General features: G+C 38.9%; 1 protein-coding gene across 1 annotated transcript in view; it reads right to left on the bottom strand.

Annotated features, from left to right (window-relative positions):
- The window catches only part of LOC132332569 (neural-cadherin-like), a 61,060-nt gene that overhangs the window by 21,851 nt on the left and 21,358 nt on the right, over positions 1–17,851 (bottom strand). The window contains exons 6-19 of the mRNA XM_059857002.1: positions 16,965–17,214; positions 14,055–14,197; positions 11,548–11,720; positions 10,376–10,544; positions 9,415–9,585; positions 8,718–8,890; positions 7,567–7,734; positions 7,123–7,372; positions 6,898–7,025; positions 5,834–6,020; positions 4,948–5,091; positions 3,573–3,856; positions 1,424–3,038; positions 264–357 (exon numbers count right to left, since the gene is read on the bottom strand). Coding sequence (XP_059712985.1) covers positions 264–357; positions 1,424–3,038; positions 3,573–3,856; positions 4,948–5,091; positions 5,834–6,020; positions 6,898–7,025; positions 7,123–7,372; positions 7,567–7,734; positions 8,718–8,890; positions 9,415–9,585; positions 10,376–10,544; positions 11,548–11,720; positions 14,055–14,197; positions 16,965–17,214 — 3,949 coding nt within the window. The remainder of the gene's footprint in view (positions 1–263; positions 358–1,423; positions 3,039–3,572; positions 3,857–4,947; positions 5,092–5,833; positions 6,021–6,897; positions 7,026–7,122; positions 7,373–7,566; positions 7,735–8,717; positions 8,891–9,414; positions 9,586–10,375; positions 10,545–11,547; positions 11,721–14,054; positions 14,198–16,964; positions 17,215–17,851) is intronic.

Genomic DNA, 17,851 nt, shown 5'->3' with positions numbered 1-17,851 from the left:
TTAAAGTAAATTAACTATGACATCTGACTAAAAATCAACATCATGGTGTGATCCTGCATTGTCTTGGAAAAAATATTTAATGCAATAATTTCTTAATACCTAGTAACCCAAGTAAAAAAGAAAAAGAGCATTCGAAAGGTATATCCTCTAATAGACTCAAGAACCCTGGCTTTATGCACATCCTGAACACAGAGAAATACATGGGGAGAAAATAATTACAGAAGCATAAATATTAGTCATTTTGACAGAAATACAATCCTCACTTGAGCAGTTTTCCTTCAGAGAGAAATGTTTTATTGTCCCAGTCATCCTGATCTGGTGCAAACACTTCCCCAAGCACTGTTGTTGACCATTTTCCTGTTGAGATAAATTATAATAAATCTGCATTTAATTTTTGCTTTTTCAGTGCACTTTATATTCTGTGACATTCATTACTGCATTTATTATTTTCAGACTCCTGCTCAATTTAGTGATGGTTATCATCCAAGAGTCTTAAAACAATGCATAGCCTGTCATACGATTTCTGCCAGTTCTGGCAATGTGAGCACAGTGGAGATGCCACATGAAAGAAGAAAAGCTGGAAATAGCACAAAACAACACCAGAATCATACATAAATACAACTCTCTAAAAAACTCTCAGACAAAAGAAAAATTAAAAATCACCACATCAGGAGGTAATTCCAAATGTTTCATTGCTACTCTATTATTTTGAAGAGCACACAAAGTAGAACCCAGCAAAAGAGGGAGAGCATCTTATGGGGTACAGCTGGGAGAGGAGGACATGATTGGGAAAAGGAAAAGGACAGGAAGACACCAAGCTGGGCCAGGTCTTGGTGATTTTTGCAGGCCCTTGAAGGCTGGCACAGACGTGGAATATCCAATCAATTTTTCTAAAACACCAAGAGGAACAAATCCAGGGAAGGAGACTTTTGAAATCCACAGTCCAGGTTCAGCAACATGGGAGATTTTTAAGGTTCAAATCTGGAGCCAAGCCAACCTGGATGCTTCATTCTCTCATTTCTACAGTTTGATCTGGTCACATCTTTTTTGTAATTTAGGTATACTAAACTCAGAAATTGCAACTGCAAAATACCTTCTGTAGGTGAACACTCATTAATGGAAAATAGGTTTTATGGGTTTATAAAAATACTGCTTTTTCCACAAGTTCAATATATACCTGTTTGCAGCTACCTGTTCTTTGGTAGATAATCTTTTATACACTAAGGTCTGAGTTTAACAAACATATTTTATTTATTCCACTTTACTTAGTCGTTTACAGAACAAGAGCTGCAGTTTTGAAGTATGTAAACCATTAAAGAAATAGATTAACAGACTGCAAGAAATAAATTAAGTGTAAAACTCTGTTATTTCATGAATCTGATCTAATATCCAGAATCTGATCTCACATCCAACTAGCACTTACCTTTGTAGCTGTATACATAGACCTCCTTGTGGCCAGACTCATGGCAGTTGTCATTCTCATCACCAACTGTTATAGTCAGGGTGCTTGTGGAGCTCAGAACTGGAATCCCACTATCTGTTATAACTATTGGCAGGTGAAACACCTTCTGCTTTTCTCTGTCAAAGGACCTCAGTGCTGTTATGGTTGCTGTGTTATTTCTGTTGTCAGTAAGAGAAAAGTCCAAGGAATTTTGATATTCTGGTGGCAATGAAAAGGTAAAGGGTGGCCCGTTTTCCTCAGTGTCCGGATCAAACGCATGAAGTAGCTTTGAGGTATGGTTCATATGCACTATTTCAGGCTTCAATGTATTTTCCCAAACTACAGGCATGTATGGTGCTTCAAACCTAGGTCCATTGTCATTGATATCGAGCAAGTTAATTAAAACTGTAACGCTTCCAGTGCGGGCAGGCGTCCCCTGATCTGCAGCTTGTACAACTAAAGCGTATTTCTGAATGGCTTCACGATCAAGTGCACTTGCCACAACCAGGTGACCAAACTGGTTAACCACAAACTGTCTCAAAGGGTCTGAATCTGACTTTATAGAATAGATAATCTTCCCATTCAAATCAGAGTCCTTGTCTGTAGCCCTCACTGTGGTTACTGTAGTGCCTACAGGCACATCTTCAAATACAGGGTTTGCCTGAATAAACTGAGAAAGGAAAGCTGGGCTGTGGTCATTTGAGTCTTCAACTTCAATCAGGCACACTGCAACACTAGAAAAATCCAGATCTTCCACAGTAATAGTAAGATTAAACTGTCTTTCACGGGCATTCTCAAAATCCAACTTTTTTTTCAGTCGAACAGTGCCACATTGCCATTCTTTGTCATTCTCAATATAGAACTTCTCATCTGGGTCTCCCCCAATGATACTGAACATTAAGTCTGCATTTTCCCCAACGTCTGCATCTGTAGCACACACCTGCAGGACTTCTGAGTCGATGGCACTGTTCTCAGGAATTGCTGCCTGCCACAGCTTCTTTGTGAATTTGGGAACATTATCATTGACATCTGCAACCCAGACAGTGGCAGTGCCAGTTCCTGTTAGCCCTCCCCCATCTCTTGCTTCAACAGTAAGGAAGTAACTTTCAGTCCTCTCCCTGTCTAGCAGTCCCCCTGCCACGTGGATGGTCCCAGTACTGGGATTGATATTAAACATGTCAGTACCAAACTCATTCTTCACATTCTCTGTTATCCTGTATGTCAGGACAGCATTCACACCAACGTTTGGGTCATCACGATCCACTGCAGCCATTTCCATGACTAAGGTGTCTGCAGGAGAGTTTTCAAAGACATTCCCATTGCAGTCATCAGGCATGCAGGTGAACGTGGGTGCATTGTCGTTTATATCCCACACGTTGATGATCACATCAGCAAAGCCTGTAAGTCCTCCTCCACCTTCATCAGTGGCCAACACAATGAACCTCCACAGGGCTCTCTCTTCCCGGTCCAGCTTCTTGTGGGAGTAAATGCTGCCTGTTTTCTCATCTATTGTGAAAATGTCACCTGCACCATACCCATGCAAGGAATATCTCAAATCTCCTCCATCAACACCGCTATCAGGATCACTGGCCATAACCTACAATAGTTTTGAAAAAAAACCAATCATAGAAAGCATGAAATACACAGTGATTTCATCACATCCTATATGCTGCTCCAGTCTAAAGGAGTTCAAACAAAAGCATATGACATGGTAAGAACATGTGCATGCCAAGGAACAGCAAATCCAGGGACAATTCAGGGTGGGCAAATATGCATTTTTTACAATGTTAACAATTTAAGTACTAAAATAATATTATATTCTTCATATTCATACAGGTAATTTATATAATACATTCTGATAGCTACTTTAAATTGTTTAAAGTAGCTACTTTAAATTTAATACTTTAAATTATTTGCTTTTCAGGATTAACAAATCCTGTTTATCCTACTTACTATCCCTGTATTTTTTTTTTCCACAAAAGTCCACTTCTTCTCTTCAGTGATAAAAAAAAACTTAGTCAAAATAAACTTCATTAATATCTATGTGCTGAGTTATTTTTAACATAATTGTCCCACAGTAATCTGTGCTCTTTCATTGAAGTATTATAACCTGTGGAACTGCATACACTACCTGAAGTACGAAGACTGGCAATGAATCCAGTTCCTCAATTATACTTCCATAGTATTCATTGATGGAAAAAACTGGAGCCTCATCATTTTTATTCATGATGTTGATGATGATAACTGCATAATCCTCCCATTTTCCATCAGAGGCCAACAAGTGGATCTCATACATTTTTGTTTCTTCATAGTCCAGTGGCTGGGCAATGAAAATGGCTCCTGTTTCTGGATCTACATCCAGCACCCCTCCTGTATTTCCAGCTGTGATCTGATACCGTAGCTTAGCATTTGTTCCTGTCAATTACCAACAGTGTCAGAAAACACACATTTCTTGAAGTAGACTGATGGTGAGATGAAGTACAAATCACACAATAACTGATTAGTGGTATTATTTTTATTTTATCGTTTCTTTGGTCTTTTAAAACATGCAGCTATGTCAGGTTACTCAGCAGCATTTTCAGTTCTGGTGTGTCCAACTGTAGTTTGTCTCTACAAAATGTGTCTATGCAATCAAGTAATAATTCTGTTTTAACTTTATTTAGAGGGCAGAAATGAAGTGCCATATATCCATCACACCAGGTCCCCTGTCTAACACTATGGAGCAGATTTACAGGCAGCCTAAGTCCCAAACTAAAAGTTTCTTGAATAAGTAAACCCTTCTGCAGTACATCTTCACCACATTTGCCTCAGCCTCCTACAGAGTGGGAGGAATCCAGTGCAGTCAAGATTTCCTTGCATTTCACAAACACACAGAGAACAGTCCTTGGGACTTGTGCAACAACAAAAACGGCAGAATTTCACCATACAGTGAAGCTGAATTAGCAGTGCTTCAGGGTCAAAAGATGGAAGCATTTACTGATCCCTCTCTCTTTTATAAGCACTGATTATGTACTTTTACATGATTATGGGCCGAATTTCTGGCTGATTTGTGGATAAAACAGTGTAGCTAAAATTCATTCTATGCATTTAGGAAGTCTAGATTCAAATGAAACAAAGCAAACACAAACTATACTGTCCATCATACAGAAAGCAAATGAATCTCACTGAAATCAAGTCTGACTTATTTTAGTTAACCAGGACATTTTTACTGTCACTCATTTGTAAGAAAATGATCTGATCTATAAAAAAAATTGTATCTGCGGGCACAGAAATTATCTCCTATCATCCCACATTACTGCATGTCTCCTGAAATAAGAGATTGTGCCTCACAGCTCACAGTTCTGAACTGATGTTCATGCCTGAGCAGTGCACACTTAAAGAAGTTTTAAAATCTGGGGACAGAAAGACATTTCCCTTTCTCACACCACCAACTATGCCTTGGAGTGCTGAGATTAATGAAACTGATTAATATTTTGGACAGAGGTGTGGGGATTGCAGTGCTTTACCTTCATCCTCATCGTTAGCACTGACTGTAAGGATGGTGGATCCCACATCCTGGTCCTCGTCCACGCTCACCTCGTAGACGCTCTGCGCGAAGACGGGCTGGTTGTCGTTCACGTCGCTGACGGACACGCGCACGTACGCCGTGTCTGCAGGGACAAGGAGCCACACATTCAGAGCCCAGCTGTGCACTTGTGTCAGCTGCAATCCCTCCACCTGTCTGCCTGCACGCTCAATGGGGACAAATATGCAGACAACAGAGAAACAAACCCTTAGGGCTGTGGACCGCCTATATACCAACATTACTCAAAAGCACTTGGGTATCAAATACATGTCACATCCAATTTGTTTAAACACATACTACATGAATAATTGAGTCACTGATGCCTAATATGACAGTTGTACAGTGTTTAGTCATAATTTTTCATCCTGAAGCTACAAAATTTTAACTTTTTATTTAAGCAGAGCGATCAATTGAGAAAAGGATTTTCTATCTTGCATATTCCTGCTCCATAATTACTTTTAACTGAATACCATACATATGCAGAGCTTTGAGAAACACTTGCCCTGCCCAAAGATTTGCATCCTACAGATAACAGGCACATCTTTACCAGTTAGTCAGTACTCTCTAAACTCTAAATATGAAGGCCTATAGGTTTTATTTCAGAACAAAAAACTTGCTTGATCATCATGTAGAGTTTATCTTCCAGCTCTGACACAAGTGTTGCACAGCTAAACAGTAAAAAAGCCACCACGAAATCAGAACAACAGGCACTTTTCCACAAGACATGAAAAACAAAGGAAATTACCATTTAATCTTGTATTTCAGAGTTTCTGTTTTCAGACACAATCCAAGTAACATCACACTTACCACATCCATCTGCCTCTTACCAGAGTTTGGCTTCCCATGCTTTCCAGGTCGAGCTGATTCAGAGCCATCCACTGACTTGACTTCCAGAAGGTAGGAGCCCTTCTCCTCTCTGTCAAACACTGAGGTGGTGTAAATGGAGCCTGTCTGGGGGTCCAAGCGAAAACAGGTGTAGTCTCTGCCACTGTCATGTAACAGGGAGTAAGTTATCTACAGGATTGAAAAGAAGTTGTTAACATATACTTTCCTGTTGTTGAATAGTTCACAACTAGAATAGTGCTTAAAGAGAGGAAGAACTGTCCCATGTTCAAGTACTTGATCAGGCCAAGGAAGCTGGGTAAAACTGCAGCTTCAGCAATCTGGTCTAAAGCAAATTAACTTCCTTGACTGCTGATCTGTAAAGGAAAATAATTTGTCTAATCAGCTCCTGATTTCACTAGCATGTGTTTGTACAGTGTTTGTGCTGCAGCACTAAAGCTCAGCTAAAGATCCCAAGTATTTCTACAACATCCACAGGGGAGCTCCATTTGAACCTGCTCAGGATCACAGAACATGTTCTACCCTCTATTATCTGCATGGTTTTGTGACTTGACTTGAGTTTGCACTCTTCTTCTAAAGATGTATCTATTTTTGTATCTATTCCTTGCTGATTTGTTTAATCAGCAAGGAATACACCCTCTTTGGGTGTTAACCTGCCAAATTTTTAAGGACTCCATTTGCAGTACTGCCAATGATTTCCAACTCTCAGAAGCTTTTAAAATAGCCTTTCTTCCATCAGTTTATCCAATCTCATTTTAGGTCTATGTAGAACTCTCCACACAAAGGAAATCTACAGCAAGCATTTCAACTAAGCTACAGGCTGTGTAAATATTTCCTCTTTGCTGTCTGCCTCCCACCTACTAGTTTTAGTTGCATTTTTCACCTGGCAACACAAAGAAGCATGTAATTAACTACTTTATTTCATTCTACATTTCCTTATTAGTCATCCCTTTTCTAGGCTGAAGATTTCCAGACTATATAGCCATTAGTCCTGCAGGAGTCATTCCACAGCTTTCAGCAGGGTAGATGAAGGTGCCCACTTTCTTACCTCACCATGCTGACCAAGGTCGAGGTCGGTGGCAGACACCTGAGTGACAAATGTCCCCACATCAGCTCCTTCTGTTACTGAGGCTTCATAAATGGATGAAGTGAAGAATGGGACATTGTCATTGACATCTAGAACATCAAAAAGAGCACACAGAGAGAAGACTATAAAACTTTAAAGGGAAACAGTGCAGGATTATACTGTGCCATCACTGAGCAGCTTACACACCTGTGACATTAACATGGACCGTGGTGAATGCTGCCAGAGGAACTGCAGCCACATTCTGTGCTCTCACCCGCAGCTGAAAGCTCTTTGTTGTTTCGTAATCCAGGGGCTCAGCTATCAGGATTGAAGCAGAGCCATCATGTCTGTTTGGAGTCAGGTAGAAACGCACTGGCATGTTGGTCTCTGGGACAAGCCCCTCTTCCAGGTTGTAAGTGACACGGGGATCTCCAAGGGGAGAAGTTGCTTTGATTGTCTGCACAGTTCAAAAAGTGTGTGTAATCAACCCTTCTGCAAGTACAGCAAGATTTCTAAAAGCTTTTGTGTTTTCATTCTCCCAGATACTCAGCTACAAAACACAAAACTCTTATAAAAGCTCACTGTTTAAGCAAATAAACAATGTTCAGTTACTCTGAAGTCTGAGAGCTACAGACAGACAAACAGCCTTACCAAAATTGAGGCATCCCGTGTCATATTCTCTGGAACAACAACCTCATAGCTGTCTCTTTCCCACTGTGGAGGCTGGTTTTTTGCACTGGTTACAGTTACAGCAAGTTCAACTTTACTGCTCCTGTTGCCTCCATCTGTAGCAGTAATCTCTCGAATTATAGATGACTTCTGAACAGTAAAAAAGGTTTCATTACAGAAGGTTTTGAGCAGGCACCCCAAATAAATTAATACATACAACTAAAGGTACACTTAAAAATAACCTTCACAGAAGAAAAAGATCTGAAGATGAACTCAAAATATGAACTAGGTATAAATTTGATGAAAAATTCCATTTACCTAAGAGGTTTGGAAGATTTTGCTCTATGTCTCAATAAACCTAAGCAAATGTCACACAAAATTTAAAACCAAACAGAACCAAAAAACCCACTTTGTGAAGGCCCTGAGCTCTTAAATTTACCTATTAACAGTTCTTGTTATTAGGTCTGTAGGATTCTTAGATTCATTAAGGAAAATACACTAAATACATCTTCATCAAACTTTTGTGTGTCAGTTATTTAGAAGTTCAATTTCAGTATTAAAAGTATCTATTTAAAGACTGACATCTACAACAGTTTTAAAACCTGAAAATATCCAACTGCTTGTGTAGGTATTTAGAAATAAGAACTGATCAATTGTAGATAACTACATGAATTATGCTTTCACCTTCCTGAGGGACAGCTGAGCTCAATGCACCACAACTGACATATGTCAATTTGGGAATCTATATCAGGACGAAAATTTCACACTTGTTCCCATTCAAGTTTGTGTCTTGACTCATTGCCTGTAAACACAATGAAGTCCTACACCTGGGTTCTTGCTCCTCTGCTTCTGACCTCAGCCCTCCAGCCCTTGGAATCAGCATGCCAGGGCCAGGGAAATGGGAAGAGCAGGTCTCAGAGGCAGTGCTGTGGTTGCTGCTTCCCAGCTGAAAGCAGGGCTTGCTCATATGCAATTCACAGTCCATGAACACAGCAGCTAAAAGCCTTAGGCTCATGTTTAATTTAAATAAATGTACTGATCCTTTAACCTGAGGGGTAACCCAAACTCATGACCTCAGTCCCTCCTATGATATATTGAAATACTCAGCTTAAAAAGGAAAGCAAGCACCATACCTGAGATATGGGCTGGTTCACAAACACCCAGCCTGTGGTAGGATTAATCTGTAAATAATTTGGTTCATCACTTGCTATGGAATATGTAATGGCAGCATTTGAGCTGTAGTCATCATCACGGGCTGCAACACGCAGGAAGCTGGTCCCAACTCTTGTGTCCTCTCTAAGGAAATCTAATGGAAGGAAAGGATATTTCAAATTGACCATTAATTTGCTAAACTACTACGGACATTTTAGTAAGTCATAAAGAAGTAACTGCCATATATTATTACTCTAGTATAATTTTCTCTTAACAATATCCACCATACTGAGTATTTTAAAGGGCTGCTATCACTCCAGAGCTGCAGATCATATCTGAACTTCATATTACCCTATTCATAACCTGGAATTCTTATTTCTTATAAGATACTTCTTTTAACTGTATTTTAACCCAGAGAATAATTGTTCTGTATGAATGACATGGTTATTGTTTCAAGGAACTTTCCCATAAGGCAGGCCTATGAGCCAAGGCTGTACATGTTACATAACACTTATTACAGTGATTAACAGCTCTGCAATAAACAAGCAAAGTGCATCTCTGGATGCATCAAATTTGTCACATGTTCTACTGCCAGGATAGGCAAAAAGCCAAAACTCTGAGACATGGGGTACGCTGACACTCAGGGCACTGAAACTCTATCCAATGACTCTCAATTACATTCATAGTGGGTGTTTTCAAATCTGGGGTCATTGTCATTTTGGTCCAGGATGACAATATTGATCTGACATATTCCAATGAGTGGCTCCGCTGCCTGATCTGTTGCCGTCACAGTGATGGGATATTCCCTCTGCTTTTCTCGATCAAATACCTGAACAGTTGTCAGAACTCCTGAAAACAAATTAAACATCAAAGAGTTAAAATTCTGTGCATCTGGCAATATTCTTCAAGCAGATGTTTATTTTTCTGTCAATACATTGGGATACAATGCAGCAGGTTTAACTACACCTATAACATCAGCTTCAGGTTCAAAGATCCAGCCCTGAGATTTAACAATTGCAACAGCTGACATTGTACTGCTCAGACAGACTCAAACTTTAGTTACACTTACATCTACACACAAGAGGAATTTGAATTAGAATGGAAGTGTAATTTAAGTTTAGACAATGGAGGTAAGTACAAGCTAAGAGAATGAGTTTCTCAAAAAATTATTTATTTTGAAGAGCAGTAAGTACAGGGTAAAGGAATGTTTCATATCTTTTATCCTCCAGAAATTCAGCCTGAACTTAGTTTTGGCCTTCTAAGATTTAGTTCCTTGGCTGTTTGTAAGACTGCTGTCATTTGGATAAATCACTTATATGCCATTACTAATGTTGAAAGATAATGTACACTTAAAATAGGCTTGTTTGGGTTTTTAAATCCAGTTACAAAAGCATATAAGTAACTTCACAAAGCAGAACTTTCACGTTTCAAGGAAAACATCAGTTTTAGTTCAGTACTGGACATGTATGAAACTTAGTTTCATGGAAGACTTGTTCATGCAGTTAATACAGTTTATATTTGGTCTGCAGTCAAAACACTAAATGAAAAAGCATGAAGTCTGATTTTATCTAAGTCTTTTCTCCAACAGTGTCACGAGGTGGTTTCTCTATGCCATTATCAGCACTGACATTTGCTTTACCTGTGTCAGGGTGAATGCTAAATGCTGGTAGGACACCATCTCTGTGCATCAAGCCATATTTCACTATTCCATTGGCCCCTTCATCAGCATCAGTGGCTTCAACCTGCAGAACAACAGTCCCTGAAGGCTGATTTTCCAGGACAGAAGCGTGTTCCCGATAATACTGGCACTAAGAGAGGGGAGGAAAAGAAAGAAAGAAAGAACAGTTTAAAACAGAGAAAATTCAAGGACTTTCCTTGCCATTTGATTTAAAGGTATACCAGCAGAAGGAAAAAAGAATTATTTAGCTACACTTGCATTGCCATGCTGAGCTGTTAAAGCTTTATCTTACCATGATTAATTTAAATTTCCCTTGCTATTTTGTGGTAATACAAACAACACAGAACATGAGGTCACTGAGCATCTCCAGCTAATGCAAATACTTGGAGAAAAAAATTAAAGTTGCTTTCAAATGCAAGTATTTTTCTATATTAGCAAAGGTCTAATAAAAAAGAGAGCATACACTTGCCCAAACCACAGAATTGTTTTGATCAAAAAGGGATTTCTACACAAAGTAATTTTGCCAAGGAGAGGCTACTGAGAATTTCTAAGACTGACATGAATAGTTGCTGACTTTTCAAAATATGCAACATTGCTCATCAACATCTGAGCCATGAATACCACACCTGAAATTTTTAGACAACAGATATTTAATATGAAATAACATTCTGAAACCAAATTCAAGCATTGATTTTTTTACAGTACTTCCCTATCTAAGCTAAAACACTCATTCTTCTGTCTTTCATTAGTTGCAGACACACACTCATCAAAGGAAACCTAATTTAGAGAGGTGTTCTGGAGTATTGTGGAACAAGCCCACTGCACAGACAGCTATCCCTGTGGATTCCTGCTCACATGGGGATTCCAGAAGTGTTTCACTTGGCCTCACCCTCTGAAATGCCAGAGATGAGGTGAGCCTCAGGGAACAGACAGGAGCTCACTGGAGCTGTTCTGCCACAAGAGCAGAACAAGCCCTGAAAGCCTTAGGGAGGGATGGAAAAGAAGGAGAAGACAGGATCCAGAGGAAAGCAGAGCACCTCCTGACCAGCTCATCTGCTGCACACCTGCAGGGCCAACAGTGCTAAAACATTTTTACAGAGTCCAGTGCAAATGCCAGAGGCTCATATATTTACCTTCTGAAAGACAGGTTTGTTATTGTTGACATCATCAATTTTCACAACAACCTGGGCAGTACTTGTGAGAGGATGGGGCCCTCCAGAGGCATTGTCATCAGTAGCTGTGACATTCAGAACATACTCTGTCCCCTGCAGCTCAGGAAATGGGCTTGCACGAAGTCTAACTAGCCCTGTAAAAACAACAGGTTGTGGGGTTTTGCTGCATTAACCCATTCCCATTATTCTTCTCACTAGTAAGCATGACAACAAAGCATTCTGGCTTTCCTATTCACCAATAAAGCATAAGGCTGTGCTGTTTAATTTGACTACAGTGTTTTTACTGCAGTCCCACATTAAAACAAAATAAAGACATCACAACAGGTTTGTCTGCAGGTTTGTCTCCAGAGCAAACTGAGCCAACAGCCACAACTCAGCTGACCTGCACATAATGGCTTTCATCAATCTGCAGCTGCCATGGACAGCTCAGCTGAGACTCCTTCAAGTTTACCTTCCTGCAGCTCAGTCAGAGCAGCACTGAACTACAGAGGCACAGGCTGAGAAACCTCTGTTCTGCCTCTCAGAATTCCCCAGAGGACACAGCCTGCTGAGTGGGACACAGAGGCACTGGCAGAAAGAGATGCTACAAATGCAGAAGGGACCACATGTGCCTGAGATCCTGCAGAGAGAGGCTGTCATTCTTTTGCTCCACCATCCATCACATCTGTTATTCATCAGGAATAATCTCAACTGTCATCACAACAGAGTATTTTCACACCATCAATGTCACTAAATTTGCTTGAAAATGTATTGTTTTAGCTGCAGCACTTATCTTTGACACTTCTCCACAATACCTCCACATTTCTACAAGAGGGTACAGGCTATTCCCCTGACATCATTCCTGAAAAGAAACTGCTGTAAGCCACTGTATAAACTTTTACTGGTTTATTCAGCAACAAAAACCCAAAAGTGTTTTGGAAAAAATGCTAATGTTCCTAAAGTTAAGTTTCAAATACTATAGAATTAATTGGCAAAAAAGTATACATGTACCTATACATGATTTTCTATATTAAAGCTATAGAGGTAATCCCAAGAGATGCTATCAATCAAATGTTGAGATGCTTTGACCAAAAACATTTGTTTCTCACAAAAAAGATCTTCAGAAGTGTCTTGTATATTAATGCTGTAGCTTTTAGACACTTTCAAAACCTTTGTTCCTCTTCAGGTGCCTAAGCATCTGTAGAAATTTAACTCTTGGAACCTGCAACTCTATTTTTTAATCAGAAAGGAAGTAAAGGAGCTCATAGTAAACTCAGGGTCACGATTCAATGTTTGCAAGTTACCTGCAGACTATATTTTTGGGAACATTTCAGAATCTAACATTAATATTGCAAAACCATGATTGCATTGAAATTAAAATTTCATGTTAAGTGAACTCTATGAAATAAAGAGAAGGAATAACTAAGGGCAGCTTGCTCCTTCCTATGTATTCAATGCTTCTGCTTTGGCAAATCTAAGTTCAGATTTTGATTGCAGTTCAAAATACAAAGTAGTTTAACTGAAGTTAATTAAGTTACTTCAATCCTTCAATGGGATTTCAATTTGTTTGCCTGTTTCAATCTCAAAACATCCTCTTCTGTTTTTTCAAGCAATCAACAGCAAATAAATCCTATTAATTTAAAGGGATATGCCAACCTACTCGGATGCTGCTGTTTGTGCACTTATTTTATTTACTTTTCCTAATGAGGACACCAACGTGGTGGGAATCTTTTTTCTTATGTTTTGAAAATATGTGACTATTGAAAAGAACTTAAAAATATGGGAAAATTGGCATTTCAGAATAAATGCCTTAAACTGCAAAGTATCTTCCCCACATCTTTTTTTTTCTCATGCATGCAGTATTCTTGGCTAAACAACAGTGGTCAGGTGAATGATTAATCTCAAATAAAATATACTTGGTTAGTTCAGATTTTATATACTTTTACCTTCACTGAAATAAAACAATGTTAGTCTCATTCCACCAAAAAACACTTCATTTTGTGTCAGCACAGCACAGATAACTCCAGCCAAGAAATGTTAGCTCTCACCAGCATGATCAGGACATTGACACAAGCATGGGGTGGGAAAAGCCTCATTTAAAATCCCACACGTCCAGTTTCTTATATTAAATTCTATCCAGATACTTGTCTGACATTTTGGAATGTCACCCTGTTATCAAAAATAACATTCCCTATTAAGTTACTGTCTCTTAAGCAACCTGTTATCTATAAAAATGCCCTCTATTAAGTTACTGACTGAAAGCAAACCCTGAACAGGTAAGAGAGAACAATTATACACAGATTTGAGGAAAGCATAACATTTTTATCATTATAAGAGAGTGTATGCATTCTCTCCCTGAACTTTTTAAAATTAAGCTTCAAAGGTAGCATATGCTATTCAGTTTATTCAGATAGTAAGACCAAACTCGAGGTGCATCACAACAAAACCAACATTATGACCACAGCAGCCAAGAGCTAATGTACAATTACCTTTCTTAGGGTCGATAACAAAGTTCCCCCTCTCATTCCCAGACAGAATATCATATGTCACACCATCTCCATCAGGATCAACAGCATTAACCGTGGCAATCAGTGTGTTTGGGCCTGCATCTTCAGAAACAAAGCTCCTGTAGCTGTTAAAAAACCCAGACAACAGCACATTCATGAATTTAACCAGGATATAATATCTACAGAACTAAGCTTTACAACACCTACTAACTGCTTGTTCAAAGGGCACGGCAGGAATTTGTCATTTTCTAATACAATTATACTGATATGGTGCTTTTTTGTTAAGCAGTGAAATGATAGCATTGATGATCTATCCAGCTGTCCACATCCTTCTGTTGTTACCCCCATATTTCCCTCCAGACTTTCAAAAGCCTTGAAGATGAGCTGTGCAACAAGACTTGTGCTAAATGCAGAATTTACTTGGGTTTTTTTTAATTTAAAAAAATGAGCTTCCTGATTCACAGACTCCAAGCTAAAATTTGCTAAGTTAAAGCAGTTCCCATCACAGCACTTTCTGACAGAAGCCCTCAAAAGACTTTCAGGGCAGTCCTTTCCCCAGCAGGACTAAGATGAGAGTGAGATGTGGAGGATATGTGCATAATGTCAGTTTTACAAAAATCTCTGCTCAAGTCCAGACACATCACTGACATTGTAAGCTCTTAAGAGGCATTATCAGCCTAAGCTTAATGCTCTCTGGAGTAGAAAAGCCCCCTGCTTTAGCAAAGTCCCAAATATTTATTATTTTATCTGACTGCACTGAGCGTGTGGCAGACTGAGCACCCACCAGGCCTGTCCACAGGAGATATCCCAAAGCTCAGCTGTAAGAGTGAACTGCAGCTGGCTGTATCCACCAGAATACAGATGCACCACTGGGTTAGAGTGCTTGCTTATGGACACACTGGCCAGATGCTGAGAATAGCAAAAAAAGGAAAGGAAAAGAAAATGGATGCACAGAAAACCTTTTCCTTTGCTTTTGTTGTAGAGATATGTGTGTTTTCTAGGAAACCTCCATAGAAACAGCTTCTTTTCTTCCCCCAGTTTTATATGCAATGGAGTAAGAGAAGTAAATCATTCTGGTTTAGCTCAGTCACAAACCTCAAGACACTGTCTTAACTGTGCATCTCAAAAGCAAATGAACAGTAATACTGATAATTTTTTACATGAAATACAGGGAGAGAGGAGTTCAGAAGAGATCTCTTAAAAAAGAGAAAGTAAACACTGACAAAATGAGTGTCAGCCTTAAGCATTTCCTAACTGAGATAAAGAATAACTGCAATGAAAGAGAGCTCATGGCAAGGAATCATGAGTTTATACTGGGCTGTAAATCTGTTTGAACAAAGGGCTAGAAGGGCAACATCATCACCTAGACTTGTATTAGTCTGCCACAGAGCACAACTGCAAACAGTCTCTCAACAGGCCCCAATTTACATATGTTCATAATGATTCCATTTAATGGAAAATTTCAACTAACTTCTGTCTGAAATTTACCTCTGGGTTCAGGATTTTTTACGTAACAGGAAAGATAAAGCAAAATCAAAGCCTAGTTAACCAAAACCTTGAGATGATTTGTATTCCAGGAGATGAATTCAATTCCAATGCCTATCTACACATACACACAACAGTAGTTTCCCTGCTATTGCACAGAGAACAGAAAAGCTTCTTGGGAATGTTTGGTAATTTAAAATAATATTATTTTAATCACATTCTTCAGTAAACTTTAAGTACAAGAACTGGCAGGGATTCTTTTTTAAACTATGTTTCCTGTTTCCAACTTGTTAGAGATGTTTACAGCATCTTGAGCAGTATCACTCACTTCTGATTAAAATATTAGGAACAGATGCAGATAAATATTCAATATGTCTGAATAGTTAAAGAAATTAAATGAAAAAATAGGAAGAGTGAGAAACATAACCTGGTTTAGTATTTGAAAATATAGAGAAATCCAAAATTAAATTACAAAAGATCAAATTTTCCAAGCCATATCTCTTCAGCAATGTTTAGAAAAGAAAGGAAGGCACAAGATTTTGAAGCGAGAGGTTATCTGCACATAAAACAAGGACTGTCAGAAAGCTTTGATGTTTTGTTCAGCTAAACCCCAAGCTTAACATCTCTGAAATCTGTGCTTTGGTTTTGTTCTGGGCAACTTCTACTTTTAAGAGTAGAAGGCTGGTGCAGAATCTGACTGGAAATTCCATTACTAAGCCTCTAACATCACTGCAAGTTTGTTTATAGCACTTCTGGCATTGCTTTGGATGCTGCTGAGTCCCAGCTATGGAAGAAAAGTGCTTACACGTATTTAGAAGAAAAACTATTTACATACAATTTGTAGGGGATGGAAAGTGAAATTAAGTGAACTCCACTTAATGGCGTTTATCTTGTGGGTTTTGTAATTCAGTTTCCATTTAGGATTGTGTCATCTAAGCATTTTTCTTTGACAGCTATAAACCAAGGATGCAGACTGCTGACTCTGTTTAAACTGCCTAATTAAAAGGCAAAATTCCCCCATGTCTCTAGATGAGGGCTGATGGCAACAACTCTGTTGCCTGTTTTTTCTGCCTGATTTCCTTTGGTGGTGGAAGGGTGCTCCTGAACTTTATAATCTAATATTATTGCACCATATCTTTCAGTATATACTGGACAAAATAAAGTGCATAAAAGAGATATAATAAATAGTAATAAATAAAAATGTAATAAGATATATTGTTTATATACTACCTTTTTTTTTTTATTTAGAGTTTCAGAGTTAAAATATCACCCCACATTTGTCAGACCAGCTCTCAGCTTTCAGCCTTTGGACTGAACCAAAGCCAATTGCCATTCTGTGATCAGCCATTCAACCAAAATACAAAAAGCAACAGTAAAAGAAACAGAGTCTGAAGAATATATATTTACATAGTCTGAGAAAACTCAGGTGCTTCATCATTCACATTGGAGACATGGATCCTAACAGTTGCTGTGCCAGTCCTGGGCTCTTCCCCCTGATCCACAGCCATAATGATGAACTCATAGAGGTGGTTAGGGCGCTCATAGTCCAACCGTGTGGCTGGAAAAATAGTGCCATGAGAAGTGATGCTGAAGTCTTGGCTCAGAGTGTAATACAGCAGCTGGGCATTCTCCTTGGAATCACAGTCAGTGGCTGTCACTGGTAGAAGAGAAGACAAAGACATTGTGTAGATCAAAGTTAGTGAATTGGAATGGTAAGTGCATTTACTGTAGCAGGATTTGCCTTGGCATGTGGTGCCTGAAATCAGTCAGAGAACTCTGCTGTCCCTTGTGCTTTTTAGTGAACTAACCCTTACTCAAAAATAAGTAATTTAAAGAACCAAAAGTTAAGTCCCTGGGAGAATTTAAATGCTAGATCTTGACTTTGTTAAAGAGTCCTGTGCCATCAAGAATATATTCTCACATAGAGAAGTATATTCTCACATAGAGAAGTATATTCTCATGTCCACCTGACCTACACTGCTGACTCAAAAATCACTCAGATCACACACTGGGAAATTAAAGATGGGATATTTACATATATTAGTCAATTGATGCCCATTATGTGTTTGTCAGATTCTATTCATAACCTACAAAAATCTATGCTAAAGGCACAGTTACCAGACCAGTAACTAACAAACTACCATTAGTACAGGATAAATCACTAAGCAGAGCAAGTGGAGGTTATAAAAGCCTATTTACCAGGGAAAGGCAATTTTCCAGCAGTTAAATTTCCTTTCCCCCCTCTCAAGATTTAGAGAAAGTTTATATAAGGGTTAAAGACTAATACAAGGTCC

This window comes from Haemorhous mexicanus, chromosome 12, assembly GCF_027477595.1.
Source record: "Haemorhous mexicanus isolate bHaeMex1 chromosome 12, bHaeMex1.pri, whole genome shotgun sequence".
NCBI classification, from domain to species: Eukaryota; Metazoa; Chordata; class Aves; order Passeriformes; family Fringillidae; genus Haemorhous; species Haemorhous mexicanus.
Note: the sequence above shows the minus strand (reverse complement) of the source record. Positions and strands in the feature narration are given on the sequence as shown.